Source organism: Onychomys torridus, chromosome 13, assembly GCF_903995425.1.
Source record: "Onychomys torridus chromosome 13, mOncTor1.1, whole genome shotgun sequence".
In the NCBI taxonomy this organism is placed as follows: domain Eukaryota; kingdom Metazoa; phylum Chordata; class Mammalia; order Rodentia; family Cricetidae; genus Onychomys; species Onychomys torridus.
In genome coordinates this window covers 73,059,950-73,085,615 of record NC_050455.1, presented here as the reverse complement: position 1 = coordinate 73,085,615, position 25,666 = coordinate 73,059,950, and the positions used below count along the sequence as shown (strand labels likewise).

Here is a 25,666-nt window from a genome sequence, read left to right as displayed (position 1 = left end):
AATTAGTAAGGCGTTTCTTCTCTGTGCCAAGTTTTTCATTGCTTTTAAAGATAGAAGCAGTTTACTGTTCACTAATTTTGTCCTTATACTCTATACAGGTGATGAATGGCACATTTATAAGTCTTTTCTGGAATATTGTAGTCTACTCACAATTCTATTTACAAAATGAAGACACAGTGATTCACCTTGATTGTGTCATGTCACACACTCATAATTTGTTAATAAAAATAAACTCAAAATAGCAGAAATGAAGGGATGCTATCTATTTAGCTTTGACAACTATAGAATATAACATAAAAACAGAATCTGCTTGTCCGTGTCTTATCAACATTGTCACCTTTTTAAAAATGAAAATTGCTATGTCTTGTAGACAGAAACCTTCATGTTGCTCTTTAACTTTGCTCAGATACCCTCTCAGTTGCATCAGGAGTCAGCCCATTCAGTTCTTCCCAAGGGTGGATTTGGAAGGTGTGTTGAAAAGCTTTCTTTCAGATTTAAGATCTAAACTGCCGCACATATGTGGACTTCCCATAAAGATGACAAATAAGCCATGCTACTACACACAGGAGCTAACCAGACCACAAAAACAGGTAAGGTGGACTTTCATCTCATCCAGGGTCTTTGAATTCGTTAGTAGATCACGAACTTTTCTCAGTACAGCATCTAACAAATGCTGTCTGTTGTTACTGTTACTTAACTGTTTGCCCTACCATTTGTTATTATTGCATTTCATGTGATACACAATTGTTCTAATGTGTTTCATCCATATCTAGATATGCATGAGCTGGGTTACTGGAGATTAAAGAGAGAATTTTGTGAAGTGTTCATCTGGATAGATTGATGGGGGGTGGCAATCCTGTTCAGTAGACATTGGGTGCCTGCTGCCCTCTAGGTGGAGTCAGGAGGGGGTTTCTCTGAACCCTGCAACAGGAGAAAAGTCCTCACCAGTGTCTGCCTCTGCATACACTGCAGGAGGAAACCAGCATACCTGGCTCCCCGCATAAGACGCGGGTAGAAGAAATGGCTGTTTGGGGATTTTCTATACGGCAGAATAGGGGAAGAAGACACAACTTGAAATCAGATTCTGAGTTTTTATATTTTATAAAATGTTTAAAGGGAGGAGAGTTACCTCTGGCTTTGTCCCCCATACATTTTAGAATCTGTTTTTATTGTGCCATATTATACACACATAGAAAGTATACGCATATATTTTGTTGAAAAGTTGTTCATGTAACCCAATGCAGCATCATGCTCTCACCTTCCTTAATATATATTCAGAGAGGTACCCACCACTGTTGTGACTTCCTAGCAATCATTCTTTGTCTCTACTAAGCACGCGTCAGTAAGAACTAGGTTTTAGTTTTGTTCAGAACTTTATGCGAGAGAAATCATTGTGTTTGTGTTTCTAAGTCTGTCTCTTTTCTTTAGAATAGTGTTCTGACATCCATCCAATGTTGTTCCACTAAGCTATAGTCTGTTCACTTTCATTTCCATGTAGTTACATGATTATGCCATAGTTGTTTATTGTTCCAGAATATTGTTGATTGACAGCTGGATTGTCTGAGGACTATTTGCAATAATGTGGTAGTGAACATTCTAGTGCATTTTCTCTAGGCACATGTCCATGAATCTCATAAATGTAGAATTAGTATGTGTGTTTCCAAGTGTAGGACGTATTTCAGGCTACATCCCAAAGTGGCTGTAGCAGTTTGTGAACCTCTTGCTGTGGCTCCTTCTCCTTGTCCTTATGTGGTACTGCTGATCTTGAGCAGTTCTGGCAGGTATGTTTATAATGTGTATGTTTTAGTATATTGGTTGTTTGTATATCTGTTTTGAAGAGTTCATCTACCATTTTTCATTTATAGGTATTCTTATAACATGCTAGGTATGAGTTCTTCATCAGCTGTATAGAGAACCTTATCTCCCTTCATTCTGCAACTTGCTTTCCTGAGAAGGGAGTGGGAGTGGACAAATTCCTATTTAATACCTATATTATAGTCTTAAAATTAAGAAAAGTATTAAATTTTTTATTTTTGAGACAGGGTTTCACTATGTAGCTCTGGAGCTCAGAGCTCTAGATCTCACTCTGTAGAGTAGGCTGGCCTGTCTATGCCTCCCAAGCCCTGGGATTAAAGGCATGCACTACCATATCCAGCTGGCATAACATCTTTTAAAGTTAGATTGCTTGATAAATCAAATCTAAGGAATTGTTGCTGATAGACACTTATATCATGCATTTGTATTGACCGCTTACTGCATACTTCATATTTCAGCCCATATCTGTTCTATGAAGAGTAAATCCAAACAATTTGCAAAGCTTTGTTTCATAAATCGACAGGAGTACTTAATGAAATTCTTGTCTTCACACTGCTATTAACAATAAGAATTTATCCTATTTTTGTCTATTATTCTATGTGCCAGCTGCTTCTATTAATACTACTTGATTTAATTTTCAGTAGTGATTCTTGGGTTAAAGACTTGCTTTTTTGCCGGGTGGTGGTGGTGCACATCTTTAATCCCAGCACTCAGGAGGCAGAGGCAGGCAGATCTCCATGAGTTCAAGGCCAGCCTGGGCTACAGAGTGAGATCCAGGAAAGGTGCAAAGCTACACAGAGAAACCCTTTCTCAAAAACGAAAACAAAAACAAACAAACAAACAAAAAAACCCACAAAGAATTGTGTTTTCAATGCTACAGCAGGACCCGCAACACAGAGTTCAAGTATCTTCACCAACACAATGTTAAATACGTTTCTGACTTAAAAATTGAAGCCTGGCCAGATTCTTAGCACAATAATGAAGAAAATAAAATAAGAATTAACCTTAGATTGCTGGCCAAGAGCTCAGGCTCTGAAAACTGGCTGTCTAGATCCGAATGCCTTGCCATTGTGTGATGTGGGGCAGACCTTCAATCTCCTTGTGCCTTGGTTTCCTCCACTAAAATGGGGTGAGGTGATTGTGACAGTATTGACAGTACTTGTCCCAGATGGGCAGTGGGGACAGTCTAGAGTGGAGTCAGAGACAGTGGGGACAGTCTAGAGTGGAGTCAGAGACAGTGGGGACAGTCTAGAGTGGAGTCAGAGGCAGTGGGGACAGTCTAGGGTGGGGTCAGAGGCAGTGGGGACAGTCTAGGGTGGGGTCAGAGGCAGTGGAGACAGTCTAGAGTGGAGTCACAGGCAGTGGGGACAGTCTAGGGTGGAGTCACAGGCAGTGGGGACAGTCTAGGGTGGGGTCAGAGGCAGTGGGGACAGTCTAAGGTGGAGTCTGTCAGTCAGAAGCAGCCCTCAGGAGCCACAGGAGGGAACTATATAGGAAGCAGAGAAATTAGCAACTAAAGTAGGTTCCCACGGCTATGGCCAGCCCTGTCAGGAGACATTGCTCTTCATGGGGGACAATAATCAAGCTGCATAACCCTCTTGACCTTTCTACATGCAGCTGACATTTTATAAAATTAATTTATCAGGAGTGCTTAGCCAGACTAGGTTTGCTTTTAATTATGGAAAATTTCAAAAATACTTAAGAGAAAATGAATTTTAAGTAAGGGGTAAAATGGATGTTTTGAAACAAATATCAGATAAAATATTATTTCATCTTGTGTAAAGCCTGTAGAATGTACTTCTACCACACAAAGCATTTACAAGCATCTTCACGTAGCTAATGTCATTTTGTACCGTGCAGAATGAACACTTCCCAAGTGTCAGCAACTCAGGTCAGATGGCTCTCATTTGTCTCAGATGTTTTAAGAGTTTTGTCAAGTTAAAATCTAAACAGGACCATTTCACATCCCTCGGTCATCTATCTGCTAAGTGTGTTTTACTCTAGATTGTCATTTATGGCCGCATTTGCTAGAAACAGGAGCACTTGCCTGGAGGATAGTCTCCATCCCAGAGTAGGGCAGCTCCTTCCTTGTGTCATTAGAGCTGATGTATTTTCTAGCTTCTATAGTTCTATAAGCCAGGGGCTCTGCTTTAAACAAGACAGACAACTGTGGTGCCATACACAGAACCAAACTTTAATAAATAATGACCATCTGATTAGTCATTCTGCTTACTTTTCAATTTTCTTTTTAAAATGTTTAATTTTCTCTCCCTCCCCTGACATATTATAACACTGCCCAGTACTGCTAGTTTAGGCAGAGAGTGCCACTCAGGGTGACATTATCTCCAGTTTCAGCAACCATGGTATGCCTGTGTGTGTGTGTGTCTGTCTGTCTGTCTCTGTCTGCCTCTCTCTCTCTCTCTCTCTCTCTCTCTCTCTCTCTCTCTCTCTCTCTCTCTGTGTGTGTGTGTGTGTGTGTATGTGTGTGTGTGTGTGTGTGTGTGCGCGCGTGCGCTGCTAAGCCTAAGCATACTGGCCTCTTTTTGCCTCAATCTCTCTGGATGTTTTAATGATTAACAGGAAGAAAGACACTGTCCTGATTTTCCCACACCAAATGCAAGGACTTTCCCCTGCAGTAACATCCAACCACACAGCCTAGATAAGTGGTAGACTTCTCAAATTCTTCTTAACAATTCCTTAATACTGGAATGCCATTGGATATCTTTAAAACTTTTAGTTTATATAATTTGGTATCATTATACAAAGTTGTATATATTATGTGTCAATGCTAGAAATTAAAAGTCTACTAAGCTACGTTTTCCAGCAACACCTAGATTAATGATGTGTATAGTGAAGCATATGCTTTTTAATTGGCCCATGGCTTCACAAAGCTTTAGTTGGTTGACAATTTAAGAATATTTAAGTTCTGTGAATTATTTATGATCTCATCTGTTGTTTATATAGGCCCTTCTTGCTTTTTCTATACATTTTGAATATAAACCTAAAAGTTTCCTCCCTTTTGGCTATGTACAATATTTTAAAAATTAAAACAATGAGTAAATAATACATTGACAAGCTAGGAAGAAAAATGGTCTCCTGGACATGACTCTCACCAGATGTGCTCTTGAGACAGGTGAAGAAAAGCAGGTGTGGATATAACATATTTCAGGCCCAGACTCACATCTCCCCAAAATGCAAGTAATTTGTCCTTGTCCAAATCTGCCTGGAGTTTTTCTTTGTGTATCTCAAGTAACAAGTACATTAAAAAAAAATACAGTTTGTGAAACCCAAGGGTCTAAAAAGCAAGTGTTATTTGCTTGTCTATAATTAACTTCAAGTTAGTTCTCAGATTTGTGTCTTTGAAAGCAATGGGAAAACATTTGCTCTCCATAAGTTTTGACAAAAAAAAATCCCCTGGTATGTGGCAGGATCACAAGCGTGTATAGGACAGTGACAGTGGTTTGTGGGGAAGTGTGTTAGTCATCTAGTACTCTCTGTAGCAGAGAGCAGATACCCTAATGGGTGTCTGCACTACACCCAGAATTCTAGTGAGTGAAACTGCTGCCTAACGATGACTGAAGTCAGGGGAAGTGTTTGTAGTTGACCTTTTCAGCAAAGCTGGCACAGCCATTGCTTCCCCTTCCCTCCTCCTTGCAACAGTTGGTATGAATATCTAGTTGACAGGCTGTAAGTCAGCATCCTAAATGCCAACGAGAAAATGGCACTTTGGCCCCATGGAGCCTTACCCTTTTGGAAGAGAGGATGAGGGGTGGATGGGGGTAGCTGGGGGAACAGGAAGAGAGATGAGAGGGAATCTGTGGTGGGTCTGTAAAATAAATTTAAAAACTTTTTAAATAACAAACAAAAACTGAAACTCAATAGAAGAAAGGAAAATTAATTGTTCTGGTTTGCATATTATTCCTATAACTTTTATGTTTTTTGTTTCAAGCTGTGACATATTTTTTCTGTAAGAATAAAAAGATAAATCTGTGGTCTACATTTCAAGTTATTGCCAAATTTTATTATATTCCTTCACTTTCTGTTGCTAAATACCATGACCAAAAGCAACACAGGGCTGGGAAGGGTGTTGTCACGAGGAAGAGCAGGAACTCTAGTGGAGCAGAGGCAGGTGCCCTGGAGAAAGGCACTCACTGGCTTGTTCTTCCTAGCTTGTTAAGCCTGCTTTCTTATATAACACAGGAACACCTTTCCAGTGGTGGCATCGCCCACAGTGGGCTGGACCCTCTGACATCAATGATTAATCAAGAAAATACCTCCCCAGGCTGGCCCATAGGCCAATCTGATAGAGGTAGTTCCTCAGTTGAACCCCCTATTCCCAGGTGACTCTAGTTTGTGCCAAGTTGACAAAAACTAACCAGTGCAGTTGTCCTTATACAGAAGCTAAAGCCCAGGATACATTTATTTCAAAACACTAGAAGTACTTTCCATCAACAATTGAAGAGACAAGCAAACTGTTGTACACATACAATGAATAGCCAATCACAAGAAAAGGAATTCTTCTGATAAATGCTACAGCATGACTGAACCTTGAAAACATAGTATGTTAGATGAAATAAGCTGACACTAAAGGAAAATATCGTATGATCTCACATGAAGGGTCTAGAATGGGCAGAGACATCACAAAAGAAAATAGAGCAAGAGTTTTCAGAATCCCGGTGTAAGGGGGTGTGAAGTATCATTGACAAAGCACAATGTTTTGTTTTTATGTGGGATGAAGGACCCAGTTCAGTGGTAAGTATTGGTGAAATTATTAAGGCCGCGCCATGTAGTTAAAAGGGAGGTTTATTTTGTGGGGTACTTACAAATGAGGGGGTAGGTTACAGGGTCTGGCAAGGGTATAGTGCAGTCCGGCCCTGTTCTCTGGAGAACTCTGCTCGGTCTACCTCCAGCGTCCAGAGTCCGGGAACCAAGAGCGTGACCTCTTCCCGATCCTTGGTCTTCCGCTTCCTCCTCTGCCCTGCCTTGTGGGCGTGACCATTACCGAAGCCTCAATGGGGGTTGGAACTTCCAGGCCAATGCTGGGATGGCTATCCACTACATCTCCCCCTTTTGTCTAAATAAGAAAGTTCTAACCTAATACAAGACTATATACAAAGAGATGCTTATCAAATATTGTCCGGGAGTAATGAGGGATAATGACCTAGATAAGTTGGAATTACAATAAGTGCAAACAATATCAAGCAAAAAACACATAGTAAAATCCAGGGAAGTCTAGGGCATGGGTAGGTGGCATGTTACAAAGATCATTCCAAAAGGTGTCCTATCCTAAAGAACCTGAGTCTAACACTTAATATATCCTATCTAAGATATTATATATGTATATATACTAAGTTGTAACTATAACTGCTAATCTCCAACCTCATCAAAGACCTGAGAAGGAATATAATAATACCTGAGAAATGAGAGAAGGACGCAAGCAACTTTCGGGAGTCTTGCAAGAGTAGACAAAGACAGCTAGCAGCCTGGACAGTCACCTAATGTTTCTCAGCATCGTTGGTGCATTCAAATTGGCTACAGGCCTAGAGTATCTGACAGACCATTTTCAGAAGCAGGAATTCTGAAAGACCATCTTACCCTGTCTTGGCAAAGTATAGTGGTCGCTTTCCTTGTGTCCCGCTTGTCCAGAAAGGACAGCATTTGTACTGTCAGCAGTTGAGGCAAGGGCAGTTCTTTGCCCAGTAGGCCATTTTGTGCCAAGAAGACAAACTTCCAAATGGAAATGTCTTAGAAGCCCAACATTCTCTCGGGATCAAATTGGTGCTGCCAGGAGCAATTATGTCTCACGTCAACAGAATTCTAAGTTATTTAAATGCCATGTTCTCTAGGTCCATGAAGTGTTTGAAGATTACCTGTCCATCTGACCTATGTATTTATAAATCTGGATAACCTAACTAACATAATTATAGAGATGACAAACATAGGTGACAATAACTATGTAAGTCTTATCTACCTAAACAACCTAAGGACTAAGCTTCCTATAAATAAGGCAAACAGTCTGTAAGCAAATGCACAGTAAAAGGACAATGACTTTAAATTGTGACAATACACAAAATATCTTTAACAGAGGTAGGAATGTATAGTGCAGTATGCAATATGATAATAATCCTAAATATATATCAGTATACAGAATATCTTAAACAGAAATAGAACATACATACAGTATGACAGATATAAATTCACATTTGTATCAATATACAAATATTTCACATAAGAGTAAAAATATGTGTACAATATAACAAACATAGTTCTGTATTTGTGTCAATATACAAATTATCTTAAATAGGAATGTAAAAAGTTTATATTTGTATCAACATATAAGAATCCATAACAGTGCAAAGGCTGCTATATTACTAAATTTGTTTACTAATGTATATGACAGTCTACCATAATATCTTATACCTATCCATTCCATTTCTTCTTTTCCCATTTTTTTTGAGACATATTTTCTTTCCTTAAGGAGAGTACTGAGTTTAATAGTTTCTTCCACCCCCCAACCCTATTATCCATAACCCTGAGAAATATGAACCTTAGGGAGAAGGGGCGTCGTTTTCTTAGAATTGCTTCCTGCTGTTTAGGGAGCAATGGTATCTCTGTTGGGTATTGTGAGAAAGCTCAGATAGTTAAATCTCAGTTAGACTAACTGTAGATTCTGCAGCAACTCTCAGAGTAATGGATAAGATTGTCTGAAATTTTGGCAAGAAGTATAGTATGATGATGATTACCATTGCATCATTGTGGATTGGGTAGAGTTGTTGTTGTTGGGGCCCCATCTTCCTTCTGGAGACTTCAGAGATTGCTATTGGAAAAAACTTATTTTTTATCAGAATGGAAGGTTTGGATTTAAAGATGTCATGACATGTAAGAAAGGATTCCAAGAAATCAAGAGTAAGCATGGAGAGAATTAGAATCTTGAAGATAATGGTCCCTTATAATTGGTTTCCTTCTGTCTCACACCAGAGGGCTCTTCTGATATGGGACTGAAGAATCTCTCAACCTTTTCTCTTATCAATATGCTTGGGTTTAGAGAAGGAGTGAGCCAATTCCATCTCCAAAGCCAGCTTGGTTTATAATTAAATTGGAACCAGAACTATTCTAGATTGATAGAGATATAGATGTTAGACAGTGATATCTTACCCTGTGTAGATTGGTACCAATAGATTCTTTCTTTCTGCTGTAAACATCCGGATATCCAAGGCCTTATGATTTCTGGAAGATGGGTATTTCCATTATCCTGGAAAGACAAAAACAGGACCCTACCCCAACCTTTGATTGTTAAATTTTTCTTACAACCTGAAGAGATGTCACATTGGTGGATGATCTTTTACTTCTCCTCATCAAGGGGTTTCTCCTGTTCGAATTGAATTTTTATTAATTTTGTTGGTATCCATAGCTTTTCTTCTCCTGTGGAAACAAAAGCAAAACCCCTTCCCCAACGTAGGACATATCCAGGTTTCCATTCTGAGGTCAACACATCTTTGAAATAAACTGGTTGGTTTAGCTCAGGAGTTTTGTCTGTCGTCCAATGTCTCTCTGCAGCTGTTGTTCCTTTCTCATTAGCATTGAGAAAATTGAAGGTTAATAAAGCACTATGCAATCTATTTCTAGGAGTCATTGTTACCTGTTGCTGTTTATTTAGCATATCCTTTAAAGTTCGATTGGATCTTTCTATGACTGCTTGGCCTGTGGGATTGTGTGGTATACCTGTAACATGCTTTATATTGTAATAAGCAAAGAACTGTTTCATTTTATTGGAGACATATGCTGGGGCATTGTCTGTCTTAATTTGTACAGGTATTCCCATGATGGCCATAACTTCTAATAGGTGTGTAATCACAGAATCAGCCTTTTCAGAACTTATAGGAGTTGCCCACTGAAATCCTGAATAGGTGTCAATGGTATGGTGTACATACTTTAATCTTCCAAATTCTGCAAAATGAAATACATCCATCTGCCAAATTTCATTTCTTTGTATACCCTTTGGATTGCTCCCTGCAGGTAATGGAGTCTGGTTATAGAAGGAACAAGTAGGACATTTTTTCACAATATCCTTAGCTTGTTGCCAAGTAATGGAGAAATCCTTCTTCAAACCTTTGCTATTTACATGGTGTTTCTTATGAAATTCTGAGGCTTCTAGCACATTACCTATTAGTAACTGATCAATCTCATCATTACCTTGTGCTAGGTCCTGGCAGACCTATATGGGATCTGATATGTGTTTTATATATATAGGATGTTCCCTTTTTCTGATGATTTCCTGCAATTGTATGAATAATGAAGTTAATTCTGTATTATCAGGAATAAATTCAGCAGTTTCAATGTGTAAAACAACTCTCTCTGCATATTGAGAGTCAGTGACTATATTGAGGGGTTCTGTGAAGTCCATCAGTACCATAAGAACGGCATACAGTTCTGCCTTTTGTACAGAGCTGAATGGACTTTGTACCACTTTACTTAAGTTTCCTGATTTGTATCCTGCTTTCCCTGATTTATTTGCATCTGTATAGAATGTGAGGACTCCAGAAATTGGCTTGTGTCGTACAATGTGAGGAAGGACCCATTCAGTCTTCTTTATGAATTCTATTCTCTTGCTTTTGGGATAATGGTTGTTAATCTCTCCCAAAAAGTTACTGCAGGCTCTCTGCCAGTATTCATTATTTTTCCATAGTGACAAAATTTCCTCATTAGTTAAAGGTACTACAATTTCTGCTGGGTCCATTCCTGTCAACTGACGAAGTCTTAATTTACCTTTTTGAATCAAATCAGAGATCTTTTCTATATAAGTCTTTAATTTCTTATTTGGTTTACGTGGTAGGAATATCCATTCCAATATAATATCTTCCCTCTGCATCAAAATACCTTTGGGGGAATGTCTGGAGGGGAATATGACAAGAATGTATTTAAGTTCTGGATCCACATGATCCACATGTGCTTCTCGAACTGTCTTTTCTACTAGAGCCAATTCCTTCTCAGCTTTGGCTGATAATTCTCTTGGACTATTTAATTCTTTGTCCCCTTCTAGAGTATTAGCCAAATTTTGTAGTCCATCTTTGGGTATTCACATGATACCCAATAAGTTGGAAATGCTTCCTAACAACTTTTGAAAATCATTAAGAGTCTTTAATCGATCTCTCCTCAGTTGTACCTTTTGGGGTCTAATTTTTTGTAACTCTATCTTATATCCTAAGTAATTAATAGAATCTCCTCTTTGTATTTTTTCAGGAGCAATTTGCAGTCCTCAGTGAGGCAAAACTTTTTTTACTTCTTCAAACATGCTTTCTAATGTGTCTAACTTTGGATCAGCTAATAGGATATCATCCATATAGGGATAAATTATGGATTGTGGAAACTTGTAAGTGTGCTAGAGGCCTCTGAACTGTGCACCTAGAACGGTGTAATGGAAATGTTCTGTTTCTTTTTGTTTGCTTCTTGATTAAATATGGAGCAATTTTTTCACAAGTTTGTGTGTGCAGGGGCCAAACTGACCTCTGTCCTGTTCCAGCTTTAGTCTATGTGCTCAGAAGTGAGCATGGTAAAACTTGACTTTATATGCAAACCGAACTCCTAAAGGAAAGGACATGCTTGGATCTTCTTGCTGTGTCTAACAAGTTGGTTTGACAAGTCCTTGCTGAGTTCCTGCTAGGCACCAGAAACTGTGGTAGACAGTGAAAACACAAGCAGGCTTAAGACAGGCAGCCCTGCCCTGAAGTCTAAATCTCACTTAAAGGTCCCATGCAAATGCACCCACCCACCCTCCATTAGATCTTTTCAGCAAGCATTTCTCAATAACTTTGAAGAGATAAGAATACATAAGCCAGCCGGGCAGTGGTGGCACACACCTTTAATCCCAGCACTGGGAGGCAGAGGCAGGCAGATCTGTGTGAGTTTGAGGCCAGCCTGGGCTACCAAGAGAGTCCCAGGAAAGGTGCAAAAGCTACACAGAGAAACCCTGTCTCGAAAAAAAAAAAAAGAAAAAAAAAGAAAGAAAGAAAGAAAGAAAGAAAGAAAGAAAGAAAGAAAGAAAGAAAGGAGAAGCCACAGCATAGAGCAGTGGAAAGAAGAGGGCCACTGGGAGCCATCCGTGGTAGCTGTGTGTAATTTTTACAGTTGATCTACATAGGGTTATAATGTGCCATGAGAAATCTACACATTACACCAGAAGGCTCATTTATATTTTCTTTTTCAACGGTTCTATGTATTTTAGTGTTACATTGTATTCTTATTCTCTTACGTTTTATTTTCTTTCTCATTTCACTTATAATTGTTAACGTTTTTAATTTCCCCAATCTCTCTCCTTCCAGGAAAACAAAGTCAAACCTCCCAATCTGACGACTAAAAAACACTTGAAAGCTTCTCTAACTCAGGCCACCTTGCTGAAACCCACAGGGGCTCTATGTTTAGTCCCACAGCCAGCAGCAGCCAACCACAAGGTGGAGCCTTTTGTCAGCCAGCAGCGCTCAGGCTTGCTTTCAGCTGATCCCGTCCAGCCAGTGTCTCCTCAGGACCAGAAGCCCTCCTGGCCTCTCCAGGCACCACAGCTGCCTTTGGAGGTGTCAAAACTCAGCAGAGAAAACACACACATTCAGCACAATAATCTTTGCTCACAAAGTAAGAGAGCCCCAGCATTCATACCAGTTTTCAAAAGGAAATCTGAGCAAGGGAACAAAGACATCTCAGCACTTGGCAACATGAAAAGAAAACAGAGCGCTGTTACAAAGCCTACCCTGCCGGCACAGAAAACTAGTGTAACCCAGGGAGGCAAACCAAGTTTAGGTTCAGCTACTAGAAAAAGACCAGATAGTCACACTCAGGTACAGGCTAGGAACTTAAACCAGAAGAGCATCAGGCCTCTGCTAGAGAAGAGCTCTGAGTTCTGTGAGCACAAGAGGGGCCATCTCTCTTCTGATGTGAACCAGACTCTCTACTCCAGTGATGGTAGACCACTGTCTACTAAGGCCATGACACAGACGTCAAGTAACAGCTTACGGGTGATAAAAAATGCTGTTGACAGCCACACCAGCGGAAAACACACTTTAACTAGCAGATTTATAACACAAATTTTGGGGAAAACCCATGAGTCACTAAAGCTCAAAAGCCAACCACACATTTTTGAATCAGACGTAGAGACTGAAGACTCCCAACTACAACAGCAACAACTAGCAAATCAAATTAAAGAAGCTGACAAAGGTGAATATGGCCTCATAGTGAGCAAAGCATCTCACAAGCACAGAAGGAAGTTATGTCTTGAGTCTTCAAAATCTGCTACAAAGCTTTGCTCTAATGCTGCATGTCAGGGGCAACCCAGTTCTTCTAAGAAACAGGTAAAGGTTTGTTTTCCTTCCTATCTGGAAAAATCCATACTAGGCTATACTTTTAGACCCTTAAATAAGAAATGTAAATAACATGCCCAAGTTAATGTAGAAATGCGGTAATTAAGAAAGCCAACTGTGCTCCACCTTAAAAAGGACATCTAGCCAGGTGGTACTGTGGTGGTGCATGCCTTTATTCCCAGCATTTAGGAGGCAGAGGCAGGCAGATCTCTGTGAGTTAGAGGCCAGCCTGGTCTAGAGATCAAGTTCCAGGACAACCAGGGCTACACAGAGAAACCCTGTCTCGAAAAAAATCAACAAACAACAACAAAAAGGACATCCATGGTTCACAGAACATTGTAGGAAGGGAGCAGAAAGGATGTAAGAGCTGGCTGATGGGGAGGAGCATTATGAAACAGTGTCTCTGGACATGACATGGCCCTTGAGCTCATGAACTCACTGTAGCTATGGTTCCCTGCAAAAGACCTGAAGAAGATTGGGACCACTGACATTTCAGCATAGATGGGGAAAGGGACTCCTGAGTTCCCAGCCACTCTGAGAGAGTGTGAGCTGCTAAGGGTTGCTAGGGGAAGGGACCGTTTTCTTTGGTGCTGTAGTCACTGACATGTTGACCATGCTCCAGCAAATAATGTCCCACCATGCTCATGCAAGTAACCAAAATTAAACTCAGTTGGTCAGCAAAATAAAGACATCAGAGGAAGAGCAGGACTTGTTTTAGAGAGCTTTGGTAGAAGAGAGGAGAGGGTTTGAGGAAGTACTGGAAATGAAAATGACCAAACTTTGTGTGTGTGTGTGTGTATGAGACTGTCAGAGTCTTAAAAAGAGACCTACTCCCTTAAGAATCAAAACTGATAGTAATATGTCTAATTTGTAACAAAATGCTGTTCTTCAATTTGATACAGGTATCTAGTACAACAAAACCCAAGAATTCCCTCAGGGTTCCTGAGGCTGAGTACAGTGTGGAACAGAGACTGCCCACCAGGTACTGCAGTGGTGTGCACTTGTTTTGCTTAAGTTACTTAGAGATAGCTACACTTAAGTTAGCAAGGAAATAGGAACAGTGCATCCTGTGAATAAACAACTGTTTTACATTGTGTAGACCCAAAGAATGGCTTTGAGAAAAGACCCACACACACACACCTTCAGGCTCTCTTCTCTTTAGCTCCAGGGTCTCACAGACTAGGAAGCCAGTGCCAGCATTGCAGCCGCAGCAGCTGACTGAACATGCAAGACTGTGACCCACTGAAATATCTTCCTGCTTGGGCAGGACCCAAATAACAGACCTTCAGTGAAGTCCCAGAGCTAATCATTAAGTGGAAATCTACTCCTGAAGTGCTACGGTGCCAGCTATGCTTAAACTTGAGATTTAATTATCATTCTCAGTCCCTGGCACCAAATTCACAAAACTGTACATGTGGAAATAACATTTTATTCCTTGTTGCCATCTGTTCTCTTCTAAGAGCAAACATTACTAAAATATCCACAAATATTCTTCACATAAAACTATTAGCATACATTTAGATTCTTTAAGAACCAACTAGAAAACATTTTTCTCTTCCAAATGCTATTTCTTTCTATTGCTAATAGAATTTTCAACCTGATTTGAATTAAATAAAAGGTACCTAAGTCTATTTCTGTATATTTTATGATGTGGTATCTTATTTAGTCTTAAACATCTTCATTTTAATGCTCTCATGTGGCTGAGGAAAATATTGTATTGCCTTAGAAATGTCTATTTGCATTTTTAGAGAGAAATCTGTTCTAGTTCCATGTTCTCAGAAGTATGGTCACCTTCTCATTTTGAATTACATAATGCTTGACATGATGTTAACATGAAATCATTCTAGTAGCAAGAATAACATGAGAAAAATTGTAGTTTCTACAGTGATCTATGGACAATACTGTCTCCCAGATATAAAATTAATACACACTTCTGTAAAGATTTTATAGCAATATGGAGTAGTTCAATAAACAAGTTTAATTTAATTGGAGCCTGGAGAGGTGGCTTAACAATTAAGAGCACTGGCTCCTGTTCAATTCCCAGGACCAACATGGTGGTTCACAACAATATGTAACTCCATTTCTAGGGGATATAATGCCATCTTCTGGACTCTAGAGAAGACATTAGGCTTGAACATAGTATGCAGACATATATGTGGGCAAAAAAATCATAAATTTCTAAAGAGTAAAAATCTGCCTACAATTGCTCTTTACAGAGGTGATCACTTGGAATACTGATGAAGTTCTTCCAGACATTGCCTGTGGGCAAGAAGAAGGCTGTGTGTGCTGCCCTGGGACTTCTTGCTTTACTCAGCACTTTTCTCTTTAACTTTTGCATAGTGTTTTATTGGCTGTGGTCATGCCATGTTTAACTAGCTCCCTATTGATTAACATTTCAGTTGTTTCCAACCTTTTAGTATTATAAGTCATGTACCTTGTTCTATACAGAATGTTGTAAGTTACCAAATTTTCTCATATGAAACATTATTTTTTTTTAAGACAGAATTTCACTCTGTAGCGCCAACTAACCTAGAACTTGCTCTGTAGACCAGGCTAGCCTCAAACTCACAGAGATCTGCCGGCCTCTGCCTCCCATGTGCCACTTTACCCAATGTAGTACTTTTGATAGGTGAAAACACCTTTATTTTGCCTTTACTCTCTTTACTACTGAAATTTGTTGGAAGTGTTCTGTTTCACTGTCAGAGGTTGGGGGCTTCACAGATACGGTAGGATAAGATAATCGATAGCTCATGAAGACACTAAGTGCCTGTCACCCAGACCTGCTGGCTGCTAACATTTGACGCCATCTCCTCTTTTACATTACATTACAGGCACTTTTTACTGCAATGTTTTAAAGCAAATTCTAGGAAGCATACAGTTTCATTCATGAATACTTTAGAATACAACTCTAACATAAGGTACAGAGGACTTTAAAGAGAGAATTGTGTGTATTTTTACTATACATTTTGAAAGTCCCCATTTGTCTCCAAAGTAACCATATTATTGCAGTTATACTAGGAAAGGGACTCTGCTTTGTAATCACTATGTTTCTTCATAACCTTGGACAAATTATTTTAATATTTATTTAGGGGGTTCATGATGTGCTGTATTACCAATAAATTTCACTTTTTTTATATGTAACTATCAGGAAGCCACCAGAGACATGAGTCCAATCTCACCACAGAATTAGAGCCTTTATTGGAGTAGAGAATTCTGTGCCCAGCAATGCATTAGTCCTGCTAGGTGCCAGGCAGTGGGCCATGCTCTGTGTCGACCTCTGAAATGATGGACTTGCCCTGAAGGCTGAGTCTAGTCTTTAGCAAACAGGTATGGGCCTGTGGCTCAGACTTGGGGTTGTATATGTGGGTCAGGCAAGTGTCCAGGATCACCTGCTTCTCCTCCACAAACAACACTCTAACTTTTCAGGGAATGGGAGCGAGATGCACAGACAGTGCTTCTCACTGAATGAGAATCTCCCCACTTTCAAAACGTTTAGGCTTTAAATGGATTTAATAACATATAGTTGGCATATATTTTTAAAAGTCATGACTCTTCATTGAATTTCCTACTTCAATAATCCTTCATCATATAAAAAAAAACAAGCAGGGTATCAAGTGTAAGTTGAACTATGATTGTTTAAATATGGTTTGCTGTTGCTACCAATTCATCAAAACCAGTGCAGGTAAACAAAATTAAGTGCTAACCTCCTTCCCATGTGAATGTGACTCCCACGCCCAGAGTTATGCCTAGTAACGAATTTGCCCTATATCTTCACTGTGAGCACTTCTATGTTCCAGAACTATCTCTAGTTCCTAATGTGTCATCTTTGTAGGAAGAGCGTACATTTAAGTCAAAGCCTGTTTTAAGTGCTCCTTTCTCATGAAGCCCATGTTGTAAACAGCCAGCAGACCACAGTAAAGACCAGGACACTGTTTGGCTTGTGGAGAAATGTATGGTTTTTGAGAGTGATGTACTGAAATTTGCACTTGTGGTCACAGCAGTCATCCACACGTGGTCATTCTTGATCAGTCTTCCCTAGTGCTTCCTGGGGCTGCTCCGTCATTATGCCTTAGGCTATGAAGATGTCATATCATTCAACTCAGCAAACTAGTTAGAAGATGAGTCCACTGCTGAAGCAGTGTATAGAGTTGGCCACTTCTTTGCAGAATCTTTGTAACCCTTCTTCCTCTACCGTGTTAATTCGTGCTGCTTAGAGCTGACAGGGTATTTCTTTTTTCTTCTTAGACAGGGTATCACGTAGCCCAAGGTGGCCTTGAATTCACTGTGTAGGCTAGAATGACTTTGAACTGCTGATGCTCCCACCTCTGCCTCCAGAGTGCTAGATTGTAGCATGCTCAGTTTATGCCATGCTGGAGACTGAATACAGGGCTTTGTCCATGAGGCAAGTACTCTACCAACTGAGCTGTATCCCACACACTAGTACTTCATTTTAGACAAGTGTTGTCATACATACAAGGCTTGCTATGCTAAAATGAATATGAGTCTGTTTCCTTGTATAAAGTACATTTTCATCTTATAATATTCTAATGAAACACACACACACACACACACACACACACACACACACACACACACTATCTGTGCTCAAGTTCACCTGAAAAATCAATGAAGATTTCAGTTTCTGGGGGCTGGAGGCAACTCAGCAGTTAAGAGCACTTGCTCCTCTTGTCGAGGATGCACATTCATTCCCCAGCACCATATAGCTGCTCATTACCATCCGTAATTCAGTTTCCAAGGGGATCTGACGTCCTCTTCCAGACACTCAGGCACCGGGCACACACATGACACACATACATACATGCAGGCGAAACACTCATAAATATAAAATATTTTTAAATGACTTCAGTTTCTGAGAGTCAGAATAATTGTATAGCCAATTGGAAAAAATAAATTTTACTTTTTTTAAGGTTTTGATGCTTTGTTTGCAGTTTGGACCCCTTCCAAAAATTCTTTCCCTACTTTTCAGTCATGCATTACAGTGCCATTCAAGGTTTAAACCATAAATGGAGTTATGTTTGCCTATATCCAGAGGCTTAGAAATCAACCACCACACCAAAACAAACTTATGGAAATAGACCAAAATTAATGCCAAGAATCCTATTTGTAGTTATCTAAAAATGTTTCTCCTGTATAGTTGCTGCTTATTATATTTGTATTTGGTTTTATAGTTCTATTTTATATAATTATTTTTACTTTGTGTTTATTACTCACTGCCACAAATATGAAAAAAATTTAAGCATCTCAAAGACTTGTTTATCAACCAATTTTCACTCTGTTTTCAAGTTGCATATGATCTGCTTTTATGCTGGACTTGCTATATATGAGTATTTGTTGATAGTTGTAAATAATCAATAAAAAGATTTAAAGATACATGACCCTTACGTATTTATACTTACAATATTAATGTTGTGTATTATTTCAGATGACAAACAGTAAAGGCATTTCAAGTGGATGTACTTTTCAGATGTCAGGCTGACTGTACAGAGATGGGAAGACTTAGGGGCCCTGCAAATTCCTTTCCATTATAGTTCATTTCCTAAACTAGCTGAGGTCCTTAGTACATCATAGAGTTTTACTCTCAAAAGACCTCCGTTTCATCATTAAAAAGTGTTATTCACTAGCTGGGTGGTGGTGGTGCACACTTTTAATCTCATCTCTTGGAGGCAGAGGCAGGTGGATCTCTGAGTTCGAGGCCAGCCTACTCTAAAGAGTGAGTTTCAGTATAGCTAGGGCTACACAGTGAAACCCTGTCTCAAAGAAAAAATTATTCATCAAAGTGTTTGCCATGTGCCAAGCACTGTGGAGGTTCATAAGGGAGTGGTGACATTGGTTTACAGCAGGGGAAGAAAGATGGGGTTCTTAGGCACAAGGAAGAGTCTTTGGTGCAGAGCATCAAGGAGCCTGGAGTGGCTGGAGTAAAAGAAGTCAGAGGGGAGAGAGTGGAGCTGATCACATTGGGTCCCATGGGCCCTGGAAAGAGCTTTATTCCACAGAGTGGCCCAATCTGACAGGTTGTGGATAGACTGGGGCTCGGAATAGGAGAGAAGGTGGAGACCAGCTCAGAGTCCAGGCAGATGATAAATGTTAAGACCACCACAGGTGCCGGTAAGGAAGTTAAAAAGGGTTCTGGTGTATTATGTAGGATAGAGCCTACCAGCTAGAGCAGGGAATTTCAGAGGTGTCTACAATGATTCTAGTGTCCGTGGCATGATTTCTTGGAACAATGAGTATTTTTAAGCATATTTGGAGTAGAAGGAAGGATGGAATCATCAGTGTGTAGGCCATTGAAGACCCTGATGAGCTGTTTATGCAGAGCAAGGAGGGCAAGGCTCAGGAGCTGCTCCTTCATAATGTAGCCTGTGCTTTCTGTCAGCCTCTGCCAGTATAATGGGACCTCTACTGTCAGGCAGAAGCACAGGGTTTCTGTGCCCCAATCCCTACCTGATTCTTCTTCTACTCCTGATATTGTTAGAGGAAATAAAAACTAGTTATGATTCTAAAACCTTAGTAGGCAAATCCTTTTTAAAAAAATTAGAGTGATTACTGCTTTACCCAGAGTGTTCCAGTGTATGAACAGAAAACTGAGATGCGCTAGAATTCCTTCTACTTTAGAAAACAGTAACAAAAAGAGAAGAAACTATATTTGTGAGCTTTTTAAACAAAATCTGTAGTTTGGAAACAGCTCACAGTGGTTTGGATGAGAATGTCTCCCATAGGGTCAGATATTTGAATACTTGGTCCCCAGCTGATGGAACTGTTTGAGAAGGATTAAGGGGTGTGGCCTTTTTGGAGGAGGTGTGTCAAAAACCCATGCCATTCCCTGTTAGTGTTCTGCTTCACGGTTGTGTCTCAATGTGTAAGCTTTCAGCTACCATGCCTGCATGCTTGCTGCCATGCTCCTTGCCACAGCATGACACTAACCTTCTGGAACCATGAGCCCCAAATTAAATGCTTCCTCTTATAAGTTGCCTTGATCATCACAGTGTTCTATCATGGTAATAGAAAAGCATCTAAGATAGAGTAAATATCTGTAGACACTACTCTAGGCCCTAGATATTTTTCTATTATCATTATTCAAGACAATTTTTTAAATGTTTACAGTTAATTTTCAAGTTCAAAGAGCTTTCTGGTATTTATTGTTATTTATACCAAATCCTGAAAAAAATATAATAATAGTTTGTTTAATACACTTTGTAATTAAAAGCACTTTGCCATCATTCTCCATTTAAATTTTATAATATGATAAAATTATGATAAATTTTTTAACCTCCTGAGGTTAAAAAAACTGACAGATTTCTGAAATCTCCACAATCCAATGCATCCAGCTGAGTGGCAGGATCAGAGCTAAAACTCGGGGTTCCAGACTCCTGGGTTTTACTGTCAGACTTCTGTGGCCCCTGAAGGGTAACAGCCTCAACACAGGTAAAGACAGCAGCCCTGACTGAGCAAACCTAGAAGCTGCTCTGCTGTGTGACAGACAAACCCGCCTGCACATTGGCAGCGTCCCCATGCTTTCCTTGTTCTCAAGGAATGGGCAAAAGTGAGAGGTGTTTTTTTTTTTAATATTTTTTAAAAGTTAATTATATTCACAGGTGAGGATATGTGCACATGAATCTAAGTGTCTTCGGGGCCCTAGGATTCCCTAGAACTGGAGGTCCAGGCAGTTGTGAGCTGCCAGTGTGAGCCACGTTGGTGCCAGGAACCAAACTCCAGCCCTCTGCAAGAACAGCACACACTTTCAGTGATGAGCTGTCCCTCAGCCCACATTGAAAGTTCTTATAATTACAAGACTAACTTCTGTACTTCCCCTCTTAGGAAATGCAAGCCCATAGCCAGGCGGTAGTGGCACACGCCTTTAATCCCAGCACACAGGAGGCAGAGCTAGGCAGATTTCTGTGAGTTCGAGGCCAGCCTGGTCTACAAAGAGAGTTCTAGGAAAGGCGCAAAGCTACACAGAAAAACCCTGTCTTGAAAACAAAACAAAACAATAACAACAAAAACAAAAAACAAAAAATAAAAAGAAATGCAAGCCCAGCACTTGATGTGGTGGCACACACCTTTACTCTCAGCACTCAGGAAGCAGAGCTAGGCGGATTTCTGTGAATTTGAGGCCAGCCTGGTCTAAAGAGTGAGTTCTTGGATAACCAAGGCTACACAAAGAAACCCTGTCTCAAAAAGCCATGAAAGAAAGAGAAAGATAGAGGAAGAGAGGGAGGGAGGGAGGGAGGGAGGGAGGGAGGGAGGGAGGGAGGGAGGGAGGAAGGAAGGAAGGAAGAAACACAAGCCCTGTACAGTCCAAAAATGGTTTGTTTCAATAAGAAAACTAAAGGAGAAAATGGAAATGAAAGTCCAAAAGTATACATGACCTGACTGCTGAGAAAGGCCAGTCCTGTGTGGTGAGCTGAGCCCTTCTCCTCCAGGAAAGATGGTCCTGTGTGGTGAGCTGAGCCCTTCTCCTCCAGGAAAGATGGTCCTGTGTGGTGAGCTGAGCCCTTCTCCTCCAGGAAAGATGGTCCTGTTGTAGTTATTAAGCTCTGGTCTTCTTTAGGATAGTTGGTCTGCAGGGGAGAGATCTAGCAGCATTCCATGAAATGTTGTTTCCTTTTCTGGGAGTATGGAAATGAGAGATGAAATGACTTCTCTTCCTACTCTGGTCCCTAGGTGGGAAATTCTGTCTGTTGGTAAAAAGATATTTCTCCTGAACAGGGTAAAGTGTAACTTCAGTTTGTGTAACTGGTGAGACTTTAAAATGCTTCCCTAAGGTAATAGTGCAGGTTCTAAACCAGATCTAGGAATAAAGAGTTCTCAGAAAATATCATTGCTGAGGTAGCTAGAGCTAGAGGATAAGTTTTATACATGACCTGTTGTAGCACGAACTTTAAATGGTCTAATTACATCAGGCCATTTAAGGAATTTTCATTAGAAAAGGTTAACGAGGGTTGGGGATTTAGTTCAGTGGTAGAGTGCTTACCTAGCAAGCGCAAGGCCCTGGGTTCGATCCTCAGCTCAAAAAAGAGAAAAGGTTAACCAATAGGGAATTGAACTGTAGCCGTGGCCTATGGTTGTCTTATATGACTTTTACTTTATGGAACTTGTTCTTAAAAAGTCAGTTCATGTGCATTCTGGTATAAATCATTAGCTCTGTTTCCAGTTTAGTTAATACATAATGAAGACGCCAAGAGGTAGGCCTGAGAATAAAGGTTGGAGGTAGGAAGTTCCATACGAGGCATATATATGACCAGTGTTAACCTGAAATAACTATGTATCATTTTGAAGATATAACTGTAAAGAACAAGACAACCAGAAAATTATTCTTTTGTTAACTTAAAATGCAAACATGAGTGTTATAGTAAGACCTACTGAGAACTAACCAGGGCTTAGCATATCTATCATCTTATAAAATGCTCCAACCCCAAAACTTACCCAAACATTTAAAAACTAAATTATTTGACAATGCATGGAGGAACAGACTTTATACACAGTCAGTGTTGCAATGAGAAGAGAGAAGTAGTCCCTAATGGACTTATGGACACGACCAGAAGCTTCTAAAATGCCTCCCAAAGAGCCCTGCTTGGGTCATCTGCCCCACATCCAAGCCACTTTCAAATCCCAAACCCACAGACACTGTGTGAGATAAATCTGCATACCTGTTTTTAGACACAGTGTTGGAGGTGTGACCTAGTGAAGGATAGTAAACACTACAACATGGTGCATGTGATGGTCAAGATTGACTGTTCACGTGATTGACTTGAGAACTATCTAGGAGATTAAGAACCACGTCTAGCAGTTCAAGGGATTCCATAGTCAGCTGAAGAATCTGACCTAAAGAGTTATTTAATCCACTGGTGAGATCAAAACCTGAGGAGACTCTCAGGAGGTGACGGAGCTGTGGATGGTGGGGCCATGTCCTGTCACTTCTCCCTAGGCACCCTGATGTCAGTTGTTCTGTCCTGCCTGTTCTGCCTGGTCATGCCCCCCACCCCTGCCATGATGGACGGAAATGGAGCTAAATAAAACTTTCCTAAGTTGTTTCTGCTAGATTCTCTGTCACGGCCATGAGAAAACTAACACAGCACAGTTTTTAAAAAGCCACAGAGTAGACATAAATGAGGAAACCTGTGCAGTGAGCACTGGAGAATGTTAATATAAAACACAGGAAAGAATATGTGTGCAAGTTATATTGAACTCCACCCCTCCAAATCAGAGCATATTACATGAGCTTTTTTCCTAAGGAGATGTAGTAATCTACAGCAGATGAGACCCAAGCTCCAGAGACCCCAAATATTTCTGTACGCTGTTGGAAACATTGATCTATGTATTAATGATTGGGGGTTACATGTTAAGTGTTCTTGCTAAGAGACCTGCTATTAGTTCTTTCAGGGAGTCTGCTGCCCTGTACTTCAGATCCTGTAATTCCCTTGCTGTAAGATTTTATAATTACTTTTCTACATGTCTCTGAGCTTTGCTGGGCTTCAGACCCTATCTTGTGCAGGTAGAGGCAGTGTAGTACTATTCCATACTGACCGTCCTTGAAGAAGACTGAGGCTACAAGAGGAAAGTGACTGGCCAATGCCAACAGAAAGCAAACCAGGACAGATGTTGGTACCAGAGAGTGGAATACTGCTATGATGGACCTGACCATGTTGATCTGGGGGAGGATACTGGAAGAATCCATCAGATTGGCCTGTAGGCATGTCTGTGGTGGCATTTCCTTGATTAATAATTGATATGGGGAGCAGCCCACTATAGTCACTGCTATCTCTTGGAAGTATTACATAAGGAAGGTAGCTGAGCAAGTGGGGGTGGGGGAGTAAGCAACATTCCTCCATGGTCTCTGCTTCTGTCCTGCCTCCAGGTTCCTGCCTTAAGTTCCTGTCTTGGTTGTCAAGTATGGTGGTGCACATCTTTAATACCAGCATTCAGGAGGTAGAGGCAGGTGGATATCTGTGAGTTCAAAACCAGCCTAGCCTACCAAATGAATTCCAGAACAGCCAGGGCTGCACAGAGAAACCATGCCTTGAAAAACAAAAACAAACAAACAAACAAAAAAGTTCCTGTCTTGGCTTCCCTCAATGAAGGACTGCAATCTGTAAGCCAAACAAATCCTTTCTTCCCCAGGTTGGTTTTGGTCAGTGATATTTCACAGCAATAGAAAGCAAGCAAGAATAGGATTAAAAAATTGATGTGGTGTGCTTTTTGCTACTCTACTTTATAATATGATATAACGGAAGGGTAGGGGAGATAGTCTTACATGGTTATTTTCAAGGATTGAGTAGTCTATGTATACTCAGCTTCTGATGCATTTCTTCAGAGTAATAGTCTTTCTTCTCCATTTTTTCCTCTTTCAGCATTCCTATATAGACTTACTTCTTTTAGGAACATGCATTTCACTCGGTGGTAAGGGAACGAATCAGGGCGGCACTTGGAACTTACATGCTTGACAATGCTCTTTAAAAATCTGGACGTGTAGAACGAAGTAGCTCTCTATTGCTTTTTTCTTGAGAATCATTCTTGAATGGTTTGGGGCCAATGCCTAAAATTCTTCCTAGCTTACAGTGCTGAGACTTATCTGAGAAACAAGGGTTGTTTCTCATAGTTACCAACAGAAAGGCCAGACATTCAGTCCTCTTGTTCAGAGTGACATGTTTCCCTGGTACCCTCTGGTCTCCAGACCCACACAGTTGGTCAGTGGCGAGGGGAGAGTCACTGGGTGTATAAGAGCCCTCTGTGTGTGTCAGGGACAATGACATGCCTTTTCAGACAACTCCGTCAAAGCTCAGCAAACTTGTACAGACAGTAATAAATGATTATGACCTATATTTTTATAATCTGTATAAAACAAAGCTTTTATATGTTATAAAGCAGAGTAATCCCTGTAACCTGCAGAGCAATAATTCTGCCTGCCTCTTTCCTTCTAAGAAGTGGCTTTCATACTTTGTAAACCAAAATAACCCACACTAAATATGGGGCTGTAGAAATGAAACAAAGGAAAGTATTTTAGCCATATTTTTTCTCTGACCAGATTTACCACATTTCATTATTTTTCTGCCTACCATTGCTTTGCAGTCCCTGCAGAAATAACGAGATGAAATTGAGAAGAGCAACAGAACGCAGGAAATCGGATACCCGAGGTTGCAAATACCCAGTCAGGTCACACAATGATTAAATTTAGCTCTTGTTAACCTGATTTCAAGTGCAGCTCAATTCTTCGGGATGATGAGAAACAGGATGTTTGTTCCACATTATCAGAACATATTTTCATCAGAACACATGGCTTTGACTTTCCCTGCCTGACAGAACACCAGCATGACACAGGCAGGATCTCCATTCAGGGATCACTGAAGGGTCCATCTGTTGTATCAGCCAAGGAGAACATTAACCAGCATTCCTAGCTGCTCTTCTCTTTACACACACACACAGGCGTGCTGACCATCTCTACTTGTCCTGCCTGGGAAGGCACTCTATGGCCACCTGATGCCAGG

General features: G+C 40.4%; 1 protein-coding gene across 1 annotated transcript in view; it reads left to right on the top strand.

Annotated features, from left to right (window-relative positions):
- Positions 1 to 25,666, top strand: part of C13H18orf63 (chromosome 13 C18orf63 homolog) — a 65,455-nt gene that overhangs the window by 19,580 nt on the left and 20,209 nt on the right. The window contains exons 10-12 of the mRNA XM_036204504.1: positions 407 to 590; positions 12,135 to 13,154; positions 14,066 to 14,156. Coding sequence (XP_036060397.1) covers positions 407 to 590; positions 12,135 to 13,154; positions 14,066 to 14,156 — 1,295 coding nt within the window. The remainder of the gene's footprint in view (positions 1 to 406; positions 591 to 12,134; positions 13,155 to 14,065; positions 14,157 to 25,666) is intronic.